The following is an 18309-nucleotide window of genomic DNA, read 5'->3' on the forward strand; positions in this document are numbered from 1 at the left end:
ACCTCAGAATCCCAGGGAGACTCAGACTCTTGCTCTTTTTCTGCTCCTACTGCTGGCAGGGCACCTACAAAGGATGGACAAAGAGAGACATTGAGAATTCACTGCACCCCACTTTTATCACCCATCAGTCAAACCCAGGATCTGAAAGAAGAGTAACGGTTCTACAGCAGAGGACAAACCAACCAAGAAATGAGTTATATTCATGGGTATCTTCACACGCAGTCACATCACAGTGTTCCTCTACTCCTCTTATCTCTTTTCCAACAAAAGATGCCTGAGGATGACAGCTGATATGGCCATATTCCTCACATTTGGATAACGTTCAGGAAAACACTCCAGCATGCCGCAGTCTCAGCATACACAGAGCTCGAGTCATCTTCCCTCTAGCCTACCTCCAGCATTTGGCATCTATGATCACTTTTGGCATTTATGATCACAAGGGAGGTGATTGTCCCCCTCCTCCTACTGTACTCTACTTAAACCCTAACAGAAGTACTGAGTTCAGCTCTGGGCCTCGCAGCACAAAAACCTGTTAGAGTAGTTCCAGACGTGGGACACAAATGATTAGAGGACCGGAACACTTTTCCTATGAAGAAAAGCTGACAGAATTGGAGAACATAATACTTAATGTGGGCTTATAATGAAGATGAAGTGAGACTTCTTACTATGGCTTATAGTGATAGAGCCAAGGATAACAGTTTGAAACTAAAAGACAGTTTAGATAAGATACGAGGAATACATTCTTCATAAGGGTGGTGAGGCACCAGAACAGGTTACCCACAACAGGGAAGTTAGAACTAGGTGATCTTTATAGGCCCTTTCCAGTCCGATTCCCTAATTCTATGATTCTAACAACCCTTTATGCATCTTACAGAAACACTATCACTGCAAAAGAGAATCTCTTTTTCTTTGTGCAATGCAAATACACACACACACACTTTTTTCTGGAGGGAAGTTTAAAATCTTTGCTGACAAAAGAAACAGTACCTTTTTTCCTAAGACAAGGATGCCAAACAGCTCGGAACCATTTGCATGCCATACTTAGAAGCAGCAATAGTTTTCTGAACTCTTTCTAATCATCTATTTCATATGCTTGCTTATATCAGTTTTCACCTGATCAGTATTTTCAGGGGCTGACTGTAGAAACTTTAAGACCTAAATAGGATCTTCTAATCTCACTAACAAATACTTAAATTCATGCACATCAGAATAAGGAAACCACCCACTGAGGTTTAATCCTCCCTCCCATATATACAGCATGATCTATCTGCTTCACTTCTATCCTCATTTCCCAACCAATTCCTGTCAACATGCTTTCACTCACTTCCTCCCAGTTAAACTCTCTGTTCCACTTCCTTCTCCTAGCTCTAAACTTAGTGGTCAGTTTCAGCAAAACATGAGAGGAAGGCTTCAGAAGAACATATGTAAAACATTTTTTAAAACAACTGCCAAAGAGGTAGAGAAAAGCCAGGTAAATAATCACCCTTCCTAAGTGCAGCTGTAGCTCCTGACAGCTTAGCTGGCAGATCCCTACCCTGGAATCACACATAGGACACACTCCCTATTACTCCTCTGGGGACTAGCATGTTTGAAAATGGGTAGGAAAGTAAATCTGAGGACGGCTTGACAAGGGGTGATGACAGCAGGTATGCCAGAGGAAGCTTGTACTGAAGAAGGTTTTTTACAAGCATTGAATGATGGACTAGAGGATAAAAAGCACACAGAGAGAGGCATATTTCATTAAATCTTCAGCTGAAATAACAACTTGCTAGCAAACATTAATTTAATGGTAAGAATTTACAAGTACTATGTGTCTGCCCACAAAGAACACGACAGAAAAAACGGTTACAAATACCTTCAATGTCGTCTACATCTTCTAAAATTAATTCCTCCAGTAGATCTGCAAAACAAGTAAGTCAAATGCTTAAATATGCTTATCCAGAAAGATTCCAAAGCTCAACTCCAAATATCAAAGTTGCCATTACCTGATTTGCGCCTCTCTTTTTTTGAAGATGCTTCATTCATCTCTAAAACTGCTGCGGAAGCCTTCAACTATGAAAGACAATTCAGTGAACAAAAAAACCCAATTCAAAGTAACAACAGATTCTTTAACGGGCATAACAAGTAGTCTGAAATGAAAATCATTTACCTGCAAATTACTGTGTTTCTCTGAAAAGCCTGGAGGAGAAAAATGAAAGCGTTGTTTTATTTAATTGAAAACATCTTTCACTCTGTACAGTAGGTTCTGTAATTGTTGGTTGCAAGCATCACTTCATCAAAAGTGCAATAACTAGTATTCAATTATCTTATCACCTAGTAATATACAAGAAGTGCAGAGTAACTCCCATCATGTACCTTATGTATACAAAAATTAAATCACAGAATGAGAACAACTCACATGAAGCATTCAGTCATGCCTTTCTAACAGAACAAGATAAAAATATTTTCTTCTTTTTGGAAGCTGAATTCTGCTTTCTAAAAGGATTAATTAGAGCAGACAGCTTTGGCTTTTTAATGAACAATCATAAAAGAGTCCAGCAGCACTACGACTGTTTCTAGACCAGTGCTTTATATTGAGAATGCATTCTCATTAACAGCTCAGGGAGAGCAAGGGTATAGACACAGAAATCTCACACACACGTCACTCAGTGAGGTAAAACCAAGCTGGTTCCAAACAGATCACTGCTTTAGCTTCCATGAAACAAATGTTATTTGGTTGTAACGCACAACAATGTGCATTACTCCAAATATTTTTCAAGTTTTCTGTCCAATTTTATTTCTGAATTCACACAATATACTGGCCAAGTATTTTGTGAATCCTCTGCTGCATTCATCTTAGAGCTTATAAGTCCTCTCATGAAACAAGTAAGAATGGTTCCAAAGAATAATTTTCACATTAAAAAAAAATCCCAATAAAAAACCATCAAGATTTGATTTTAGTACACTTGGTGGACCAGTAACACAGATGTACCATAGAAAGATCACCATAATCACCTCTTCCCCTTTCCATACTGATTTCGAACTTAACTTAGCTGAATCGTATGAAGCAGACTTTCAAGACAATTGAAAAGCTGATTTAGAGCTCCCAGAAGCTTGCAAAGATCTGGTTCCAGCCTACTACGCTAAAATTGGATTAGCCTTTTCAGTTATGTCGTTGTACCCATGTTATAAGCTGGACTGCCAAATCATTTTTAAAAAGAGACAAGTTTTATTCCGATAACAAAACTTTCCTGCTCTCTCATGCTCAATCAGGATGGTCATAAGGTAAATGCCACAAGCTGCAGGCAGAAACCCTCAGCAACAAAACCTGAATTTATCCGCAAGTTTAACTCAACCAGACACCACTCTTACCACGTTGAGCAGCAAATTAAAGCAAAAAAAATACATACATGTCCAAACACACACAACACACGCAAGAACTTCCAGACCAGCAAGAGCAGTGTTAACTGGTGTTAATTAACAAGAGCCCAGCATTTCTTCACTGCTAAAGCACACACCCAGAACACAACAGGGCTCCTATGGAAAACACTAGAAAAAGTTCACTTGTCTATAAACAGCCAAATCCAGTCTATGAGAAAGTTACCATTGTTGTGCTCCCCTGAATTATTCAGCAAGCACGCTCCATGTTCATCTGCAGCTGGGAGCAACACACCAGGTGATACTTTTCTCAGGCTTTCGGAATCCGACTGTACAATGTAAAACACATGCATGAGAATTGGTACAAACTTGTTTTTTCTGTAATGTAATTTAATCTTCAATCTTTAATTTAATCTTTGTATCAAAGGTTTTTGTATCTCTAATAAAAGCGAAAAAAATATCCTCACGTCCCATCTGAACTACTCTGTCACGTTGACAGAACATACAACCAAGACGAGGGCTAGCTACAGACCCTGCTCACTTTTGTCTTGTTACTTATCTCAGACAGAACGGATAAAAACAGCCAACACACTCGGTATTTGTCGAACACTTTTGAAAAATGAATTAAGTGTATCTACAAAAGATAGAAGTTCTATACAGAAAAATCTAAATGTCTGTGCTGCTCACTCGGGAGACAACCATTTAACTCCAGCTGCATCGACAGAATAGAGCTGGACAGTGAGAAAAACAATCCTCACACAAGCTCCCCTGAGCAGCTAACAAGTTTTTATGTGCAGTAAACCATGCTGTATCAACATCATGCTAGAAAACCAACTCCAAAGCCAGTAGCTAGGAGGCCAACGTAAGCAGTTTGACCTAACTTTGTCCCACCACTAACTGAACACACAATCTACCGTGTAAGAACTTCAAAGACCCCCAGTTACAGACATAGAGCAGCAGCAACACGAGGTAAACAAGCCTCATCAGGGGCAGGGCTCAATTCAAAGGGAAGCTCTCAAGTAGCTCTCATCTGACTCTCCCCTACACTGAGGAGATACACATTTCACAGGAAGTACCTCAGAATCCCAGGGAGACTCAGACTCTTGCTCTTTTTCTGCTCCTACTGCTGGCAGGGCACCTACAAAGGATGGACAAAGAGAGACATTGAGAGTTCACTGCACCCCACTTTTATCACCCATCAGTCAAACCCAGGATCTGAAAGAAGAGTAACGGTTCTACAGCAGAGGACAAACCAACCAAGAAATGAGTTATATTCATGGGTATCTTCACACCCAGTCACATCACAGTGTTCCCCTACTCCTCTTATCTCTTTTCCAACAAAAGATGCCTGAGGATGACAGCTGATATGGCCATATTCCTCACATTTGGATAACGTTCAGGAAAACACTCCAGCATGCCGCAGTCTCAGCATACACAGAGCTCGAGTCATCTTCCCTCTAGCCTACCTCCAGCATTTGGCATCTATGATCACTTCCCGGTGTACCGGACATACCATACAAGCACGATGCAAAAAACTGTCACACTAAGAGGAAGCTGCCACCACACACAGCTCCTTGTTAAATGCTATCAAGCAAGTCCTCCCCTGACTAAGATTCCAAGAAGGTAGATACTTAAGGACTGCCATTTAAAAATGGAGTAGGAGCTCACCGTTCCAGTACTTAGCCCACACAACTGCAAGCATTTTTCAGTTTAGCAATTACCAGTCTAGTCTCTTCTCTGCCAGCAGAGCATAATGTTGAGTGTCACTACCAAACTCCTGGCCAGAACAGACCACCTTCATTTCTCTGTTTTAAGCTACACCTTTATGTTAAATAAACTCAGGATTCATTCACACAGAAATGCATGGAACACTTGCAGGAAAGAGGCAGAGAGTAGTGATGGTCTCCACTCTGGGAAACTATGATTGTTAATTCCAGCCCGGGTGCTGACTACTTATCATTTGCCAAATGCTTGCTTAGGGGAAAATGTGCAAAGACAGAAGAGCACGTACCTCGAGTGCTTCTGCCAGACCCTCTGTGCAGCATCTGACCAATAGATAGCTACACATGCTCTGAAAACATACACTGCCGCCGCAAGCTCTGCTCTGGAGATAGACTATGGAAACGGTATCTTCCCCTGCTCTGAGACCCTGAGGGGAGTACCAAAGTACCCATACTCTCAGCTGCTCAAGCACACAGAGGAGTAGCACTGGAGGGACCTTCTACATCTTAAAACTGAACAAGATGAAGCACCTCTTCAAATCACCTCTACCCCTGCTGGCTAGGGTTCACTGGTAACAGCAGCATTTATCATCTTTGAGGATAATGACCATTTTAATTCCTTAATGGAGCAACTATACTTATAGAGGAATAATCGGGATCAGTATTTAATTAACTCACTTCTCACATGAGCAGCATCTTGGACTTGACGGGTATTACTACAAACAGAGTTTTCCACACCCATAAGAACTGCAGTAAGCAGCTCTTCACCAGTGTCTTCCTTCTCCTGTTTTGACTTTTCTTCCTGAAAGAGATTGACCAAAACAGTTGGAAAGGACAGAAACAAATATGTTCTTCACCATTCATCAACAACTTGGAAAACACTTTTCATGAGTAAGACTAAAATGAAGCAAAGCTCAACTAAGTTTCTAAAGGCCTTCAATTACATGAATCTGTATGATTAAACAGCAATGCCTCATGCTGTAAACTTCATCCCTGGTTAGGCAAAGCCCTGAAGCACTTCCTTGTGGCAGCCTAATTCCAGCTTCACTTATATTACTCAGGACCACAGTTTCCAGAAAAAATGAACTTCTCCATCTTTGTCCTTGTAATCACATATTAAAAATATTGAAAATGATGTCTGATACTATTCTTATGTATAAGAAATGTCTTTGGCTATGAGTAAGATATTTTTAGTATCAAAATAGGATGACTGAAGTATGCATACATGGCAAAGTATTAACAGGAACACTGTCTACTGTTGCTTATCTGTATTGCCCTTAATAAACCCTTTCACTTGAATCATCACAGTACGCTTACTTTTGTGCTCGAGGTAAATGCTGCCCTTGGATTTTCTTCACATCTATTAAGGCACAAGTTTTCACTTCCTTGTTTCAGCGCTTCATGGAATTTATTATCTACTTGTTTACACTGCTCTTCTTCAGCATCTTCATCATCCATGACAGGGAAAAGGAGTATGAATCAAATGAGTTATACAAATAGCAACAGGCATTTTACCCATTTAAAACACAGGAGAGGACTCCTCTGGGACAGTATGGACAAGAAGCCAGGTAAGGGCAGGGTGGGGGAAATACTTATCACAGACAAAATTTTAGGAGGGGACTCAGTATCTTCATTATCTGACTTATTTTACCCTGAAATGACTATTTGTTCTGTTCTCGTAATACTACCTTCTTCATTTACTATAGCCAAGTGGAAAAAAAAAAACCAACAAAAAACAAACACACAAAATGAAATTACTTAGCAAGCTTTCATTTGTATGCCATTGTATCATGAAGTCTTTTCCAAATAACTTACTGCTATTCCGGAACTTTTGGGAAACATTCATTAACACTGCCAAGTTTGGCTTCTGTGGCTTCTGCAAATGAAAATACATTTTAAAATAATTATTTGATCTATTTTTATTAGCTTGTTTGTTTTTAAACAAATCTTTTACCTACATCAAATCTCGAAAAGTAAATAAAAGGCTGACTCCTTTTGAAAGTAATTATATGCTTTCTAGATCCTTCAATTTTAATTACACAAACATTCTTCATGTATACAAGTCAGTGACTATTGTACTTCAAAACGATCTTTAGGTGCATAACAATCCCAAGAAAAATGTTTTTTTTTTTTTTTTTTTTTTTTTACACATAAGTAAAATACATCTACACTTCGGATTGCAGTCTGGTTGCTTACTTGTATGTGAACACAACTCACGTAACTTAAGTGTTCCTTAAGCTTGAAGCATAAATAGGTTAAATATAACTCCACTCAGTGACAGATCTGTAAATTTCAAAACAACGCTTGAAATATGCATCACTTCAATTTAAATCAACGTAAGCAAATGGAATGATGTTTAAAGTACACATGCTTCCATCTCCAGCATTGCAGAGTGTGTTGAACTACCAAATCCTAATCACTGCGGAATCCCAGTGCAACTGACTACACACTCCAGACATCACTGAAAAAAACATCAATCCTTAAGAACATTAATAAGAACAGTAGGAGTGAGCAGATGTAGCTTATAAAAAGAGTAAAATCAAAGTATCCAAAACCAAAGAAAATAATGCAGCGTGAGATTATGTACAAGCACGGAATGTCATCCCACAGAGAAAGGAAAAAAGAAAAAAATCCTTATTTGAGCAGCTCAAGCATTAAGCACTCAAGGAACCTAGTGAGAAAGAAAAGAGAACCAGGTGATGAACAGTTTGACTAGATTTTGATAAATAAATATTCTTTTTGATTATCAGTTAGCATTCTACCATGTAAACTAGGGGAAACCATAGCAAAGTTTGAAAGAGAACAAAATAGGTTATTAACTTACCAACCCCTAAAGTCTGCAAATCTGACTCAATGAACAGCTACAAAAATCTGTTTTTTTATCTTGGTATCTACTGCGTTTTTGCCCCAGACCATAAATCTACTGCATGTTCTGCCAAAGGTACATCTCTTTTTGGAAAAACTCAGAGCTGAAGAAAGGTTGACAGACCAGAGACTCCTTTTAAGGAGAAAAAATTGAATTGTCTGGAAAAGCAGTTTACTGCAATCTAATAGAGAACTGCCTTAAAATAACTTACTTGACATAGCCATTTTCCTACAAAGGCACTGTACCTTGGGGGTAAAATCCAGTTCTTCTTCGTCAGAAGTATGCCAACTGTCACTATCGTCCTCTTTTTCAGAACTTCTTAGAAAACAAAGCAAAATAAATACTGGTTCTCTCAAATCATTTCTCAAGTAAGTGTTTGGTATTTTTAGAAGTCTCACCTTATTGAACCTCCTTCGGAAATGTCATCTATTGCTGTTCAAATATAAATGGAAAAGTGGAAATTAGATTTTGCATAGTAAAAATTAATCAGTACCAACACTGAACATGGAAAAACGGTTCATAATAGTATGGAAGCTGGAGTGGCCAATTCAATAAAAACACCACGAAGGAAAGCATCTACAAAACAGTGCTTTTTCAAACTATAATGTAAAAATAAAATGATAAAAACAGATAAAAAATGAGAGATATTTGCATTTTATTTGCTGCTCTTCCAAGCTATGGATTATTCTGAAAAACGTAAAGAAAATCAAAAAGCATACTTGAGAGCTAAAGGCTGTCCTTAGATAGAAGAATCACCAGCAGTTCTCCACAGTGAATCATCAAAGGATATACAAGAGACAAAAGGAGCATTACCCGGGCATGCTATACTACACTGCAAGTTTTCATCAGTCCAGTGGAGGTAGTAATTCACACCTAAGATCATACGGTAAGTCGCGTCAGAAGGGATCTCCAGAAGTCTATCAGCCAACTACTTAAAGCCAGCTCAGCTTTCAGGTCAGGAAAAGTTGGTTAGGGCTTTATTCAGTGTAGTCTTGAGCACCTCCAAGAAGAGAAACGGTCCAACCTCTCTCTTTTGCCATCCTTATCATGGCAACACTTTTCACTTCCAGTTAGAAACTTTCTTGCTTCCATTTCCACGTGGCTCTTGCACTTCCACCTCCTGCCAGGTATCACAGGGAAGCACCTGGCTGTGTCTTTTGATCCGCATTAGAAGCCACTGTTAGGACCTTTCAAAGCTCCCTCTTCTTCAGGCTGAGTAAGCCCATTTTCTCAGCCCCCTCTCACGGGGCAAATACTCCTTCACAAAAATGATGGCTCCCTAGAGAATTAGCTCACTGCTGAACCATCAACCTCTCCTGTAGCAGGAACTCAGAACTACAACCAAGGATCAAGGCACAGTCTAGTGAGTGCCAAATAGGGGCAGACAATCACGTTTCTCGTCTCCTGGATTTCCTGCTCTTAAAACAGCCCAGGCTGCAGCTCTTAGCTGCCACAGCACCCTGCTGGCTCATGCTCAGCTCGCCCTCTGCCAGGTCTCTGTCCTTTCTGCCACCCTGTCACACAGTCCCACCATGTTTTGTAGGAAGGGATTGTTCCTCACCATGAGGGTCTTGGTATTTGCCTTTGATGGATTTCTTACAGTGTCTGCCAAATCCACTTCACCAATTGGCCAAAGTCCCTCTGAATGCCAGCTCTGTGCTGAAGCATATCCAACCATCTCCCTAATGTCAGATCATTTGCAAACTTTATGAAAGTGCCTTTAAGTAGATATATCCTTCGGGTCATTGATGTACTGATGAAAACTGCACGGTAGGAAAACAACTTTTGTCCTCTTAACAACCAAGACAAAATAGAAGGACTTTGAGTCCCAGCAAACAAGGAAAAACAAACGTATCTGACCTCCACATAGAAGTCAGCATTCCCAAAGTTCTTGAACTAATTGTTAACGATCATTAACAAAATGAAGGGCAAATGAGAGTACAAATTCTGTATTTCCTAAACACAGAGATTAGCTGAGAATATTCCCTGATCTGAACATCTGAAGATGCAATACAGTATACACATTCAGTGAAATCTCATGTAGAGAGATTCACCAAGAGGCTGAAACTTCCAATGTTAATGTTCTAACGTTAAATGGATTAAATGCTTACAGTCTGATTTTTGATGTTTTCCTCTACAGACAAACACAGAACATTCTTAAACGCTAACAGAATACTGCAGTACATATAACTAACTAACTCAGTACTAAGACTCTATCTGCTAACTTTACACACACAACAGAAAATTGCTGCTGTGTAGAACAGTTAAACACTGGACAGGTGACTTCAGTTACAACTTCATTAAGTATCGCTAGAATTAATCAAAACAGCTCATTAACTTATCTGAACTTTTGCTTTCAACATATAATACATAGAACCAATGATCAAAACCAGGTCGCACTATCCTTTTCAAGGCAGGACAAGAATTTCACGAGATAGCTTTCAGCTAGACCAAAGTCACAGCCATGATGCATTGACACAGAAATGAGATCTAGTCCCTAGGGATTGCCTGTTTCCACTTTATTTGAATCCCCTCCCCATTTCTGAGTAACAGAAAAACAGACTACCAAGCAAACAAACATACAACCCAAAAAACAAAACGCTATCACAAGCGACAAAAGCAAACGCTGAATTCAGTAATAATGAACTCATGCAAAACATGCAAACAAATAAATCTGCCCCAAATTCACTCTAACTTATAGATCTTAAACCACCAAGATATGGATCTGCAAGATAATAAACCTATGATGTGTTTGTGCATCACAAGACATGTTTCATATTTAAAATACTGCTGTGCATAATACCTTTCCTTGATTCTCCTTTTCTTGATGTCTGCTTAGGAGATGGTTGCATTCCTATATCCACTAAGGGAAAGGCATGGAAAGCACAGACGAAACAATGACATCAGAATAAATTTAAAATCTTAGAAGACTGGAAAACACAAAAAGCACACAGACAAAGCTACAGCACTGGGAGAAAGCACTGTGACTATGATGTGCATTTGTGTGCATATATACATCCGTGTTTCAAAAGAGAAGTAATGGAACCGTATCCCTTCATCAAATTCTTTCACAACAAAGCTGTCACTTTTCTCTGGAGCAGAAGGTCGTCCTGTTTATATTGATTTTATCACAATACATGCAATAATGTGGAAAAACAGCTATTATCAGAAACATACATTTATGAAACAGATAAAAAGGATCACAGAATGGGCTTGGGTTGAAAAGATCTCAAGACGGTTTCTCATCCTTTCTGTTTTCCTCTGTTTCCTCAACGGGGGAATATAGGAAAAGTTTTATCTGACCTCAGGAGATATAAATCACACAGGAGTGCTGATGTACTTTTCTAAGAGCTTTACAATGCCGAGACTAATTCTCTAACAACTTGGGGAAACAGTGAAGGAACGGCACACTAGTACGTGCTACAGTGGCTAAAAACAGTCACTGAAGACGTAACTCAAAATAAGAACTGCACCATTATTATTTTTCTTAAAAATAAACTCCTACTTAAAATCCAAGAGGTCAGTCATTCAATACGTTAGTTCTGGAAATCAATTTGCCTGTGATTAATAAAAAGGTTCATGTTCTGATATTCAAATAATCATGAGCAAACTTCTCAAAGATGCTCCTGTTCAACATTCTTCACAGTCCTCTAACTAGAAAGTACAAATGTAGCAGAAAGAATAAGGTCAACGTTTTAAATGGCAGAAAAATAACAGAGAAAAGCAAAAGAAAAGAAAATAATTCCAAAGTGGGCATTTCTCTGGTCTCTGCCTTGGAATCCCAGCTTCTCCTCTAACGAACACTTTGAGGACTGTAACTGTGGCATATTAAAAGGAATCGCATGATGCAAAGTGTGGATGCAAGCCAGAGACTGCAAAATTAATTCCAATATTGTTCCTACTATGCTACTGAAGTTTCCCTCTGTGCCCTCCAGTTCACCTGCTGGGTCACCTCTAAGAGTCTGTTGGAAAAGACTGTTAAGATTTAAACTGAGTTCCAACCCCCCTGCTTTAGGCACAGGCACCTCCCTCTAGACCAGGCTGCTCCATCCAGCCTGGCCTTGAATGCCTTTGGGGCATTCAAGGTTCAAGGCATCCACAGCCTCACTGGGCAACCTGTACCAGTGGCTCACCACCCTCACAGTAAACAATTCCATCCTAATATTTAGTCTACCTTCTTCTCAGAATAAGAATCCTTCATATTTGTAAAGTGATCCAGGCCTGTCAGCCCTTACTGTGGAGAAAAAGAGAAACTATCTACATGCACAGAAGGTAGCAACTGAGTGGGTTTGGGGTGAAAACAGGATTCTGATGATTAAACCAACTGTATCAAGCCCCACTGAAAAGCAAGCAAACAAATCTGCAAAACCAACCTACGAGAAACTTTTCCAACCAATGTCTATTTCAAAGCAACTGCTCCTAAGTCAAAGACAACATCACTTGGGTCTAAAATCTATTATATCTGTGAAGAGTCTGGGAAGAAAAAATATGCCGTGTATTCTTTGTTTATACTTCCCAACGCCTTACAATAATAATAATAAATGATGAGCAAGTGTAATAGATAATGAATTGTGTTTGACATAATTCTGACACAAAACCCTTAAAAATAAGGAATAAATAAAATCTCCTATGTTAGGGGGGCCTGAAATGTAAATGGCAAGGTAAACATTTCCTTTATACTAAAACAGTGGTTTTCTAAGATTCCTTTGGGGCAATATGAGCATATAAACGCTGCCTGGGTTTTATAGGAGTTCCCTTCCTTTAATTACAAAGCAACGAGGCAAGGCTATAGTTTTTCTGGATCACAAAGTCCTGTGGTCTTCCTTAAATAAAACCGATTGGAGCTGAAGAAAAGCATCACTTTTATCATAAACCAAACCATGTCCAAAAAGATGCAGTATACACAAACACTGTACCATTGTTGCTGATGAAGTTACCTGTCCAAGACAATTTTTGTTAATGTCTCCACAGCACAAAAACAACTGTAATTGAAGGTGAGAAGTTATGTGACTTTCTACAAGGAGCTTAGTACGGGTGAGACTATCACAATTAAAACAAAGTGACAGAAATCCTGTGGAACTCAACAAAACATGCATCTTCTTGCAAGTCATCTGCTGCTTCACTGCTACAAAAGATAAAACAATTCAGGACAAAACTACAGCTGTTGCAATCTGATCTTCTGAGCAAGGATCTGAAAGAGCATCTCTAAGTAAAACTGCACACCTGAATAAACAAGGTCACTCTAACCTAGTTTGTTCCCCGTCTTCCCTTCTCCTCCTTGCCAAAAGGAAAACTCAAATAATGGAGCAACTTGATGGGCTGAAGGTGACAACTGTATGAGTGGATAGATGTAATGAACACAAATCACAACTGTCCTCACAATCTGTTGAGATGCATTTCAAAGTAGCCGCAAGCAAGCACATTCATAAAACTTCTTGCAACAGTCGAACTGATGCTTCCACCAAAATCAATACTAAGCGCAGTAAACTAAAAAGATACAAACCAACCTAAGGAAGAAACCATCATGATTTTCTCATTAGCTCTACCACAGTTAAAAATCCTACCTCGGTCCATAGCAGGTGCACCCAAGGTAAAGCCAGTAGCACTAGACTTGTCAGGAGTCATAGGTACTGCGATGTCTTGGCTATCACGTGCAGAAGCTTCCCCTGTGTTCTCCCCCTCTACCAGTTGTTTACTAAGACTATAGAAAGAGAGGAAATGCATTTGAGAAAAATAATCCCATACCTGCACACAACACTTAATGGAATAGTAAGAGCCTCCTACTATCCACTCTAGACACATCCATAGCCAAAATGATTGATATATTCAGTCAGGGTAACACAGTCTACTTATTGCCTGACTGTAACATGCTAAAGTATTCCAGACATGACCATTCTATACATGCACACCCATATCTATGAAGTTATTTACTTCTGCTTGGCACATTTTTGCAGTCCAGTTTTTACAAATACAACCACACTCTTAGGAACGAATGCCATGTGTTAAACGCTCACGCATAAGAGTAAGTAAAACTGCTCAGTAATTTAGCAAAAGAAATAACAGCTAGATCTTTTCTGAAACAGAAGGTAGATGGTTACTGGGCAGGGGAAGTGAAGACGGTAATAGCAATGGTTCTGTTTGTAAACTCTTCTCAAAACATTTCAGTTTTTCAAGTTCCATCTCAATAACTGCGGGCTACAGTCACTTTAATAAAGAGTGAATACTAGGCAGATATGAGCTTAGCAACAAACACATGAAATCTTCTAGAGAATTTTGAGCAGAAGCCCTCTTCAACTTTCAAATCAACACCAGACACATGAACAGTACATGTCAGAAGATGTCCCTGTATACATCTTCAAGAGGGGTCTCAACACACAATTAAACCTTGGTCCTGTTATTACATAGGTCCAAATCCAACACCGATAACTGAAAACTTAGCAATAAATTTAAAGCTTACCTAGAATGTCCGTGAATAATAGCATAATCCTCAGCTGTCCATCCATTAGTGTCTTTATGGGAAAGATCAGCACCATAGCAAAGAAGAAGTTTTATCAACTTAAGCTCCCCACCAGCCGCAGCAGTCATAAGAGGGGTTCTGAAGCATCAAAAAGACAAAATATATAACTTTACTCAGACATTGTAATTATTTTAATCCCCATTTGCTCACTTTCAAAGAAAAATAAAATCACTTTATGAACAGAAGAGCTTCTACATTGACAACGCTTGAGTACAAGCTATGTGACAATCTGAAAAACCCTCTAGGGCATAAATGCAATGCTGCTGGCACGACAGCACTTTCCTGCCACAGTGGCTACTGCAACTTTTCTTGCAGTTCTCAATGCAGAAAACATGCAGTAATGCATGACACCAGCTTTCAGACCTGCTTTCACCAGTCACTCAGGGAACTTCTTCTCTGTGTGCCTTTCTGCTTCAACACTCAATCCCATACTTCTCATCAGTCCAACTTGAAGACAATTTAGGTGACCCACAGAGTTTAGATCACCTCCTCACCTTTCACCTTTATCTCGAGCGTGAACATCAGCTCCTTTTTTAAGGAGGAGCTCTACCATCTCTTCATGATGTTCAGAGACAGCGAGAATAAGGGGAGTACATCCCTCCTGAGAGGACAGAAATAACTCAAGTTAAAAATCAAAAGAAACAAACGAAGAAGCTTCAATAAAAATACTGATGCAACTTTTTGAAAGATCTTCCCTACCGAATCTCAAAATGTACCTTATTCTTAGCATCAATATGGGCACTGTGCTCAATTAACATCCTTGCTAGAGATGTGTTAGGAGCTACAGCAGCCATGTGAAGGGCAGTGTTGCCGCTAGCATCGGCCAGGTTTGGATCAGCACCGTGCTCCAGCAGGACTGTCGCACATTTTTCTTGCTGGCACTGTACTGCCTGGAAACAACACACAAAAAAAAAGGCAAAATTTCCAGCAGTCATATTTCACCGTGTCACGACTACTACAACTTCTCAATCCTGGAATATAAAATCATTTTCCAAGATGAGCTAGCCCACGCCAATTACAGCTTGCATGTTTCTAAACAGACTTACATAAAGAATCTGGTAAGACATCCATCTTTTAAGACACAATCAATAATTCCTACTTGCATAAAGAGCATAACATGTTCTACCTACCTTCATCAGCGGTGATCTGTTATCTGTGTCAGGAAGATTGAGCTTACAGTTGTTTTCTACTAGAAACGTAACGACATCCGCATGTCCATTTGCGCAAGCAAGATGCAGTGCTGTCCTGAAAATTAAATGCGTAAATTGAAACTGGTAGCTAAATAAATCATTTCAGTCTGTGGTACACAAATAGGGCAAATTTAATTTCTCCATCCCAATCACCTCCCAAAATGTTAAACACAATAAAATTAAAAATCCCAAGCTCGTTCCATTACGAGTAACAGAAGTTGTACACCCAAAGCCTGAGGAGGGCTAGGAACAACCTTCCATAGCATCTGCTGAATGAGACAACATTTCCTCCACTGGAAAACTGAACTTTCACAAAGATTCCTGTGTCAAGGCACTGGCTGCTGCCTTTGACAGAAAGGTGCTTGTGGTACAGTAAGGGAGACTAAAGCTTGGGAATCTGAGAGCTGTGGTGGCATGTAAAATTCTAGGTTCTCCCAGGATCATTCACACACCAGACTCATATCATAGATGCAGGAGATGGGTTTTATAGGAAAAATATTCATGCACTAGCTTGGTTATTACTGCAACCAGTTTGGTGCAAAAGTGTTCTACATCTGACAACGTCTGGCAGAGCAGATGGCAGAACACTGGTATCCTGACTAAAACAAATAATACCTGACCTTCCTGGTGCTTACAGCTATGATATAAATGGGATATCACAGAGGAAGTCCCCTTCTGAGAGGGAAAGCTGTGTTTCCAATACGCATGAGAAAATTAAACTTCTTTTCTTCAGGTTAAAGACAGAAAGAAAGGGGCTTTTTCAAACTGCTAAGGGTCTGACGACAACTACTCAGTGTGCTTGTATCCAAAGCTGCAGTCATCCGAACAGTACCTGCAGGAGTTTCACCGAATCACAGAACTGTAGGGGCTGGAAGAGACCTCTTTGAGTCCAACCCCCTGCCAAAGCAGCTCCCTAGCCTAGGTTGCACACGCGGGTGTCCAGGTGGGTTTTGAACATCTCCAGAGAAGGAGACTCCACCGCCTCTCTGTGCAGCCTGTGCCAGTGCTCCGGCACTGCACTGCGAAGAATATCCCACACACATTTGCGCAGAACTTCCTATGCTTCAGTTTGTGGCCATTACCCCTATTCCTATCACCACACACTGCAGAGAAGAGTACAGCCTCATCCCTTTGCCTCCCATTCCTTAGATACTTATAGACATGGCTCAGATCCCCCCTGAAGCTTCTTTTATGAAGGCTGAACAGATGCATTTTCCCCCCTAAAAACACAGGGCAAGGCAGCACAAACAGAAGGCACAGTTCCTCCTGCATGGGACACCTGCTCCAGCAGAGCAGCAGATGAGCTAGAAAGCAGTCAGCATCTTTCTCCCTCCAAGGTCACGTAAAATCCTGCAACTCGTCAAGAATTTATAGGGAGTGTTTTTCTTTTTCACACAATCATTAAAGGTTGGAAAAGGCCTCCAAGATATCCAGTCCACCTGTCCACCTATCACCAACGCTGCGCATTAAACCGTGTCCCTTAGTATCACTCCTACACATTTCTTAGGGACGGTGACTTCACCGCCCGCCTGGTCAGCACGTGCCAGTGCACAACCGCTCTTCTGAACAAAAAGTTGACTTCAGCATCCAACCTGAACCTCCCCTGGCACAATCTGAGGCCGTTCCCTCCCGCCCTAACAGATCCCATCACGGGTAGGCTGATGAGCCTCCTCCACAAGATCAGTTCCTCCAAGGCAGATCACCCAAAAGCTCCTTGCTACAGCCGCGCCCGTCCCATCCCGTCCCGCCACCCTCACCGCTGCTCCTTGTCGCGTCCATCGATCCTGTACTTCTTCAGCGCCTGCCGCACCTGGACCAGCACTCCTGCAGCGGCCGCTCGGTGCAGCTTGCTCAGCTCCTTCGGCCGGAGCTCGTACGCACCGGCGGGGCACGGAGAAGCGGCGCTGCAGGACGGCGGCGGCTCCCGCTTCTTCTTTCCGAAGGTGAATATCTTCTTCATGTCGTCTCAGGAGACTACCGGGACGAGGAGCCCAGAGCACAGCGCGAAACCCTGCTGCACGAACAGCAACCCGCAGCCAAATGAGCGGTTGGGCGTCCGGGCGACCATTGATACGCCTGGCAACGCCGCGAGCACTACGCATGCGCGGCGGGAGGCGGAGCTACGCGGTGCCAGTGAGCGCGCGCCCGCAGACAGCAGGAGAGTATGCGCATGCGCAGACTCAGTCGCGTCAGGAGCTGAGTGGGCGTTTCTGTCCTGGTTTTGCTGCTTGGTGCTGCTGAAGCATCGGCAGGGCTCATTCTTGGTCTCCCTGTGGGTGTTACTTAATAGGGGCCTCAGAGCACGAGTTTTTCCTCTGTTTTGGAACTCCTGCTTGCATCTCAGCTCCTGAAAAAAGGGAGAGCTGGCAAACAAGTCTCTTTAGAAGAGCTAAAATATACTAATTTAGAAAAAGGAAAAACAAAAACAAAAAACTTTTTGCTGAAACTGCAGCCACACAATTCCAGTTTGCAAAACCTATGATGTGCTTAGAAGCTGGGAAAGCTTCCCAGGCACAGTGTATGTTTCTGCATTGCTAGCTCCAGGGCTATGAAGAGAGCTGGGTGGTTGCATGCATCTTTCAGGTAGAGACTGTAGCAGCTTCAGCTCTGCCTGAGTGGAGAGCTGGAGTTGCAGTGCTGCTTTTGGTATTAGTCCTT

At 41.1% G+C, this 18309-nt stretch overlaps 1 protein-coding gene across 1 annotated transcript in view; it reads right to left on the reverse strand.

The window, feature by feature from the left end:
* Window positions 1-17611, reverse strand: part of LOC136051466 (ankyrin repeat domain-containing protein 26-like) — a 43947-nt gene extending 26336 nt beyond the window's left edge. The window contains 17 exon segments of the mRNA XM_065740906.1: window positions 1850-1900; window positions 1986-2052; window positions 2150-2178; window positions 3584-3686; window positions 4434-4495; window positions 5757-5880; window positions 6396-6544; window positions 6894-6954; window positions 8190-8262; window positions 8343-8376; window positions 10748-10798; window positions 13491-13645; window positions 14402-14539; window positions 14956-15062; window positions 15178-15351; window positions 15592-15706; window positions 17409-17611. Coding sequence (XP_065596978.1) covers window positions 1850-1900; window positions 1986-2052; window positions 2150-2178; window positions 3584-3686; window positions 4434-4495; window positions 5757-5880; window positions 6396-6544; window positions 6894-6954; window positions 8190-8262; window positions 8343-8376; window positions 10748-10798; window positions 13491-13645; window positions 14402-14539; window positions 14956-15062; window positions 15178-15351; window positions 15592-15706; window positions 17409-17611 — 1696 coding nt within the window.
* Window positions 17612-18309: the final 698 nt, after the last annotated feature.

Source organism: Cyrtonyx montezumae, unplaced genomic scaffold, assembly GCF_038088225.1.
Source record: "Cyrtonyx montezumae isolate F1298 unplaced genomic scaffold, pur_monq_1.0 scaffold_3, whole genome shotgun sequence".
Taxonomy (NCBI): Eukaryota; Metazoa; Chordata; class Aves; order Galliformes; family Odontophoridae; genus Cyrtonyx; species Cyrtonyx montezumae.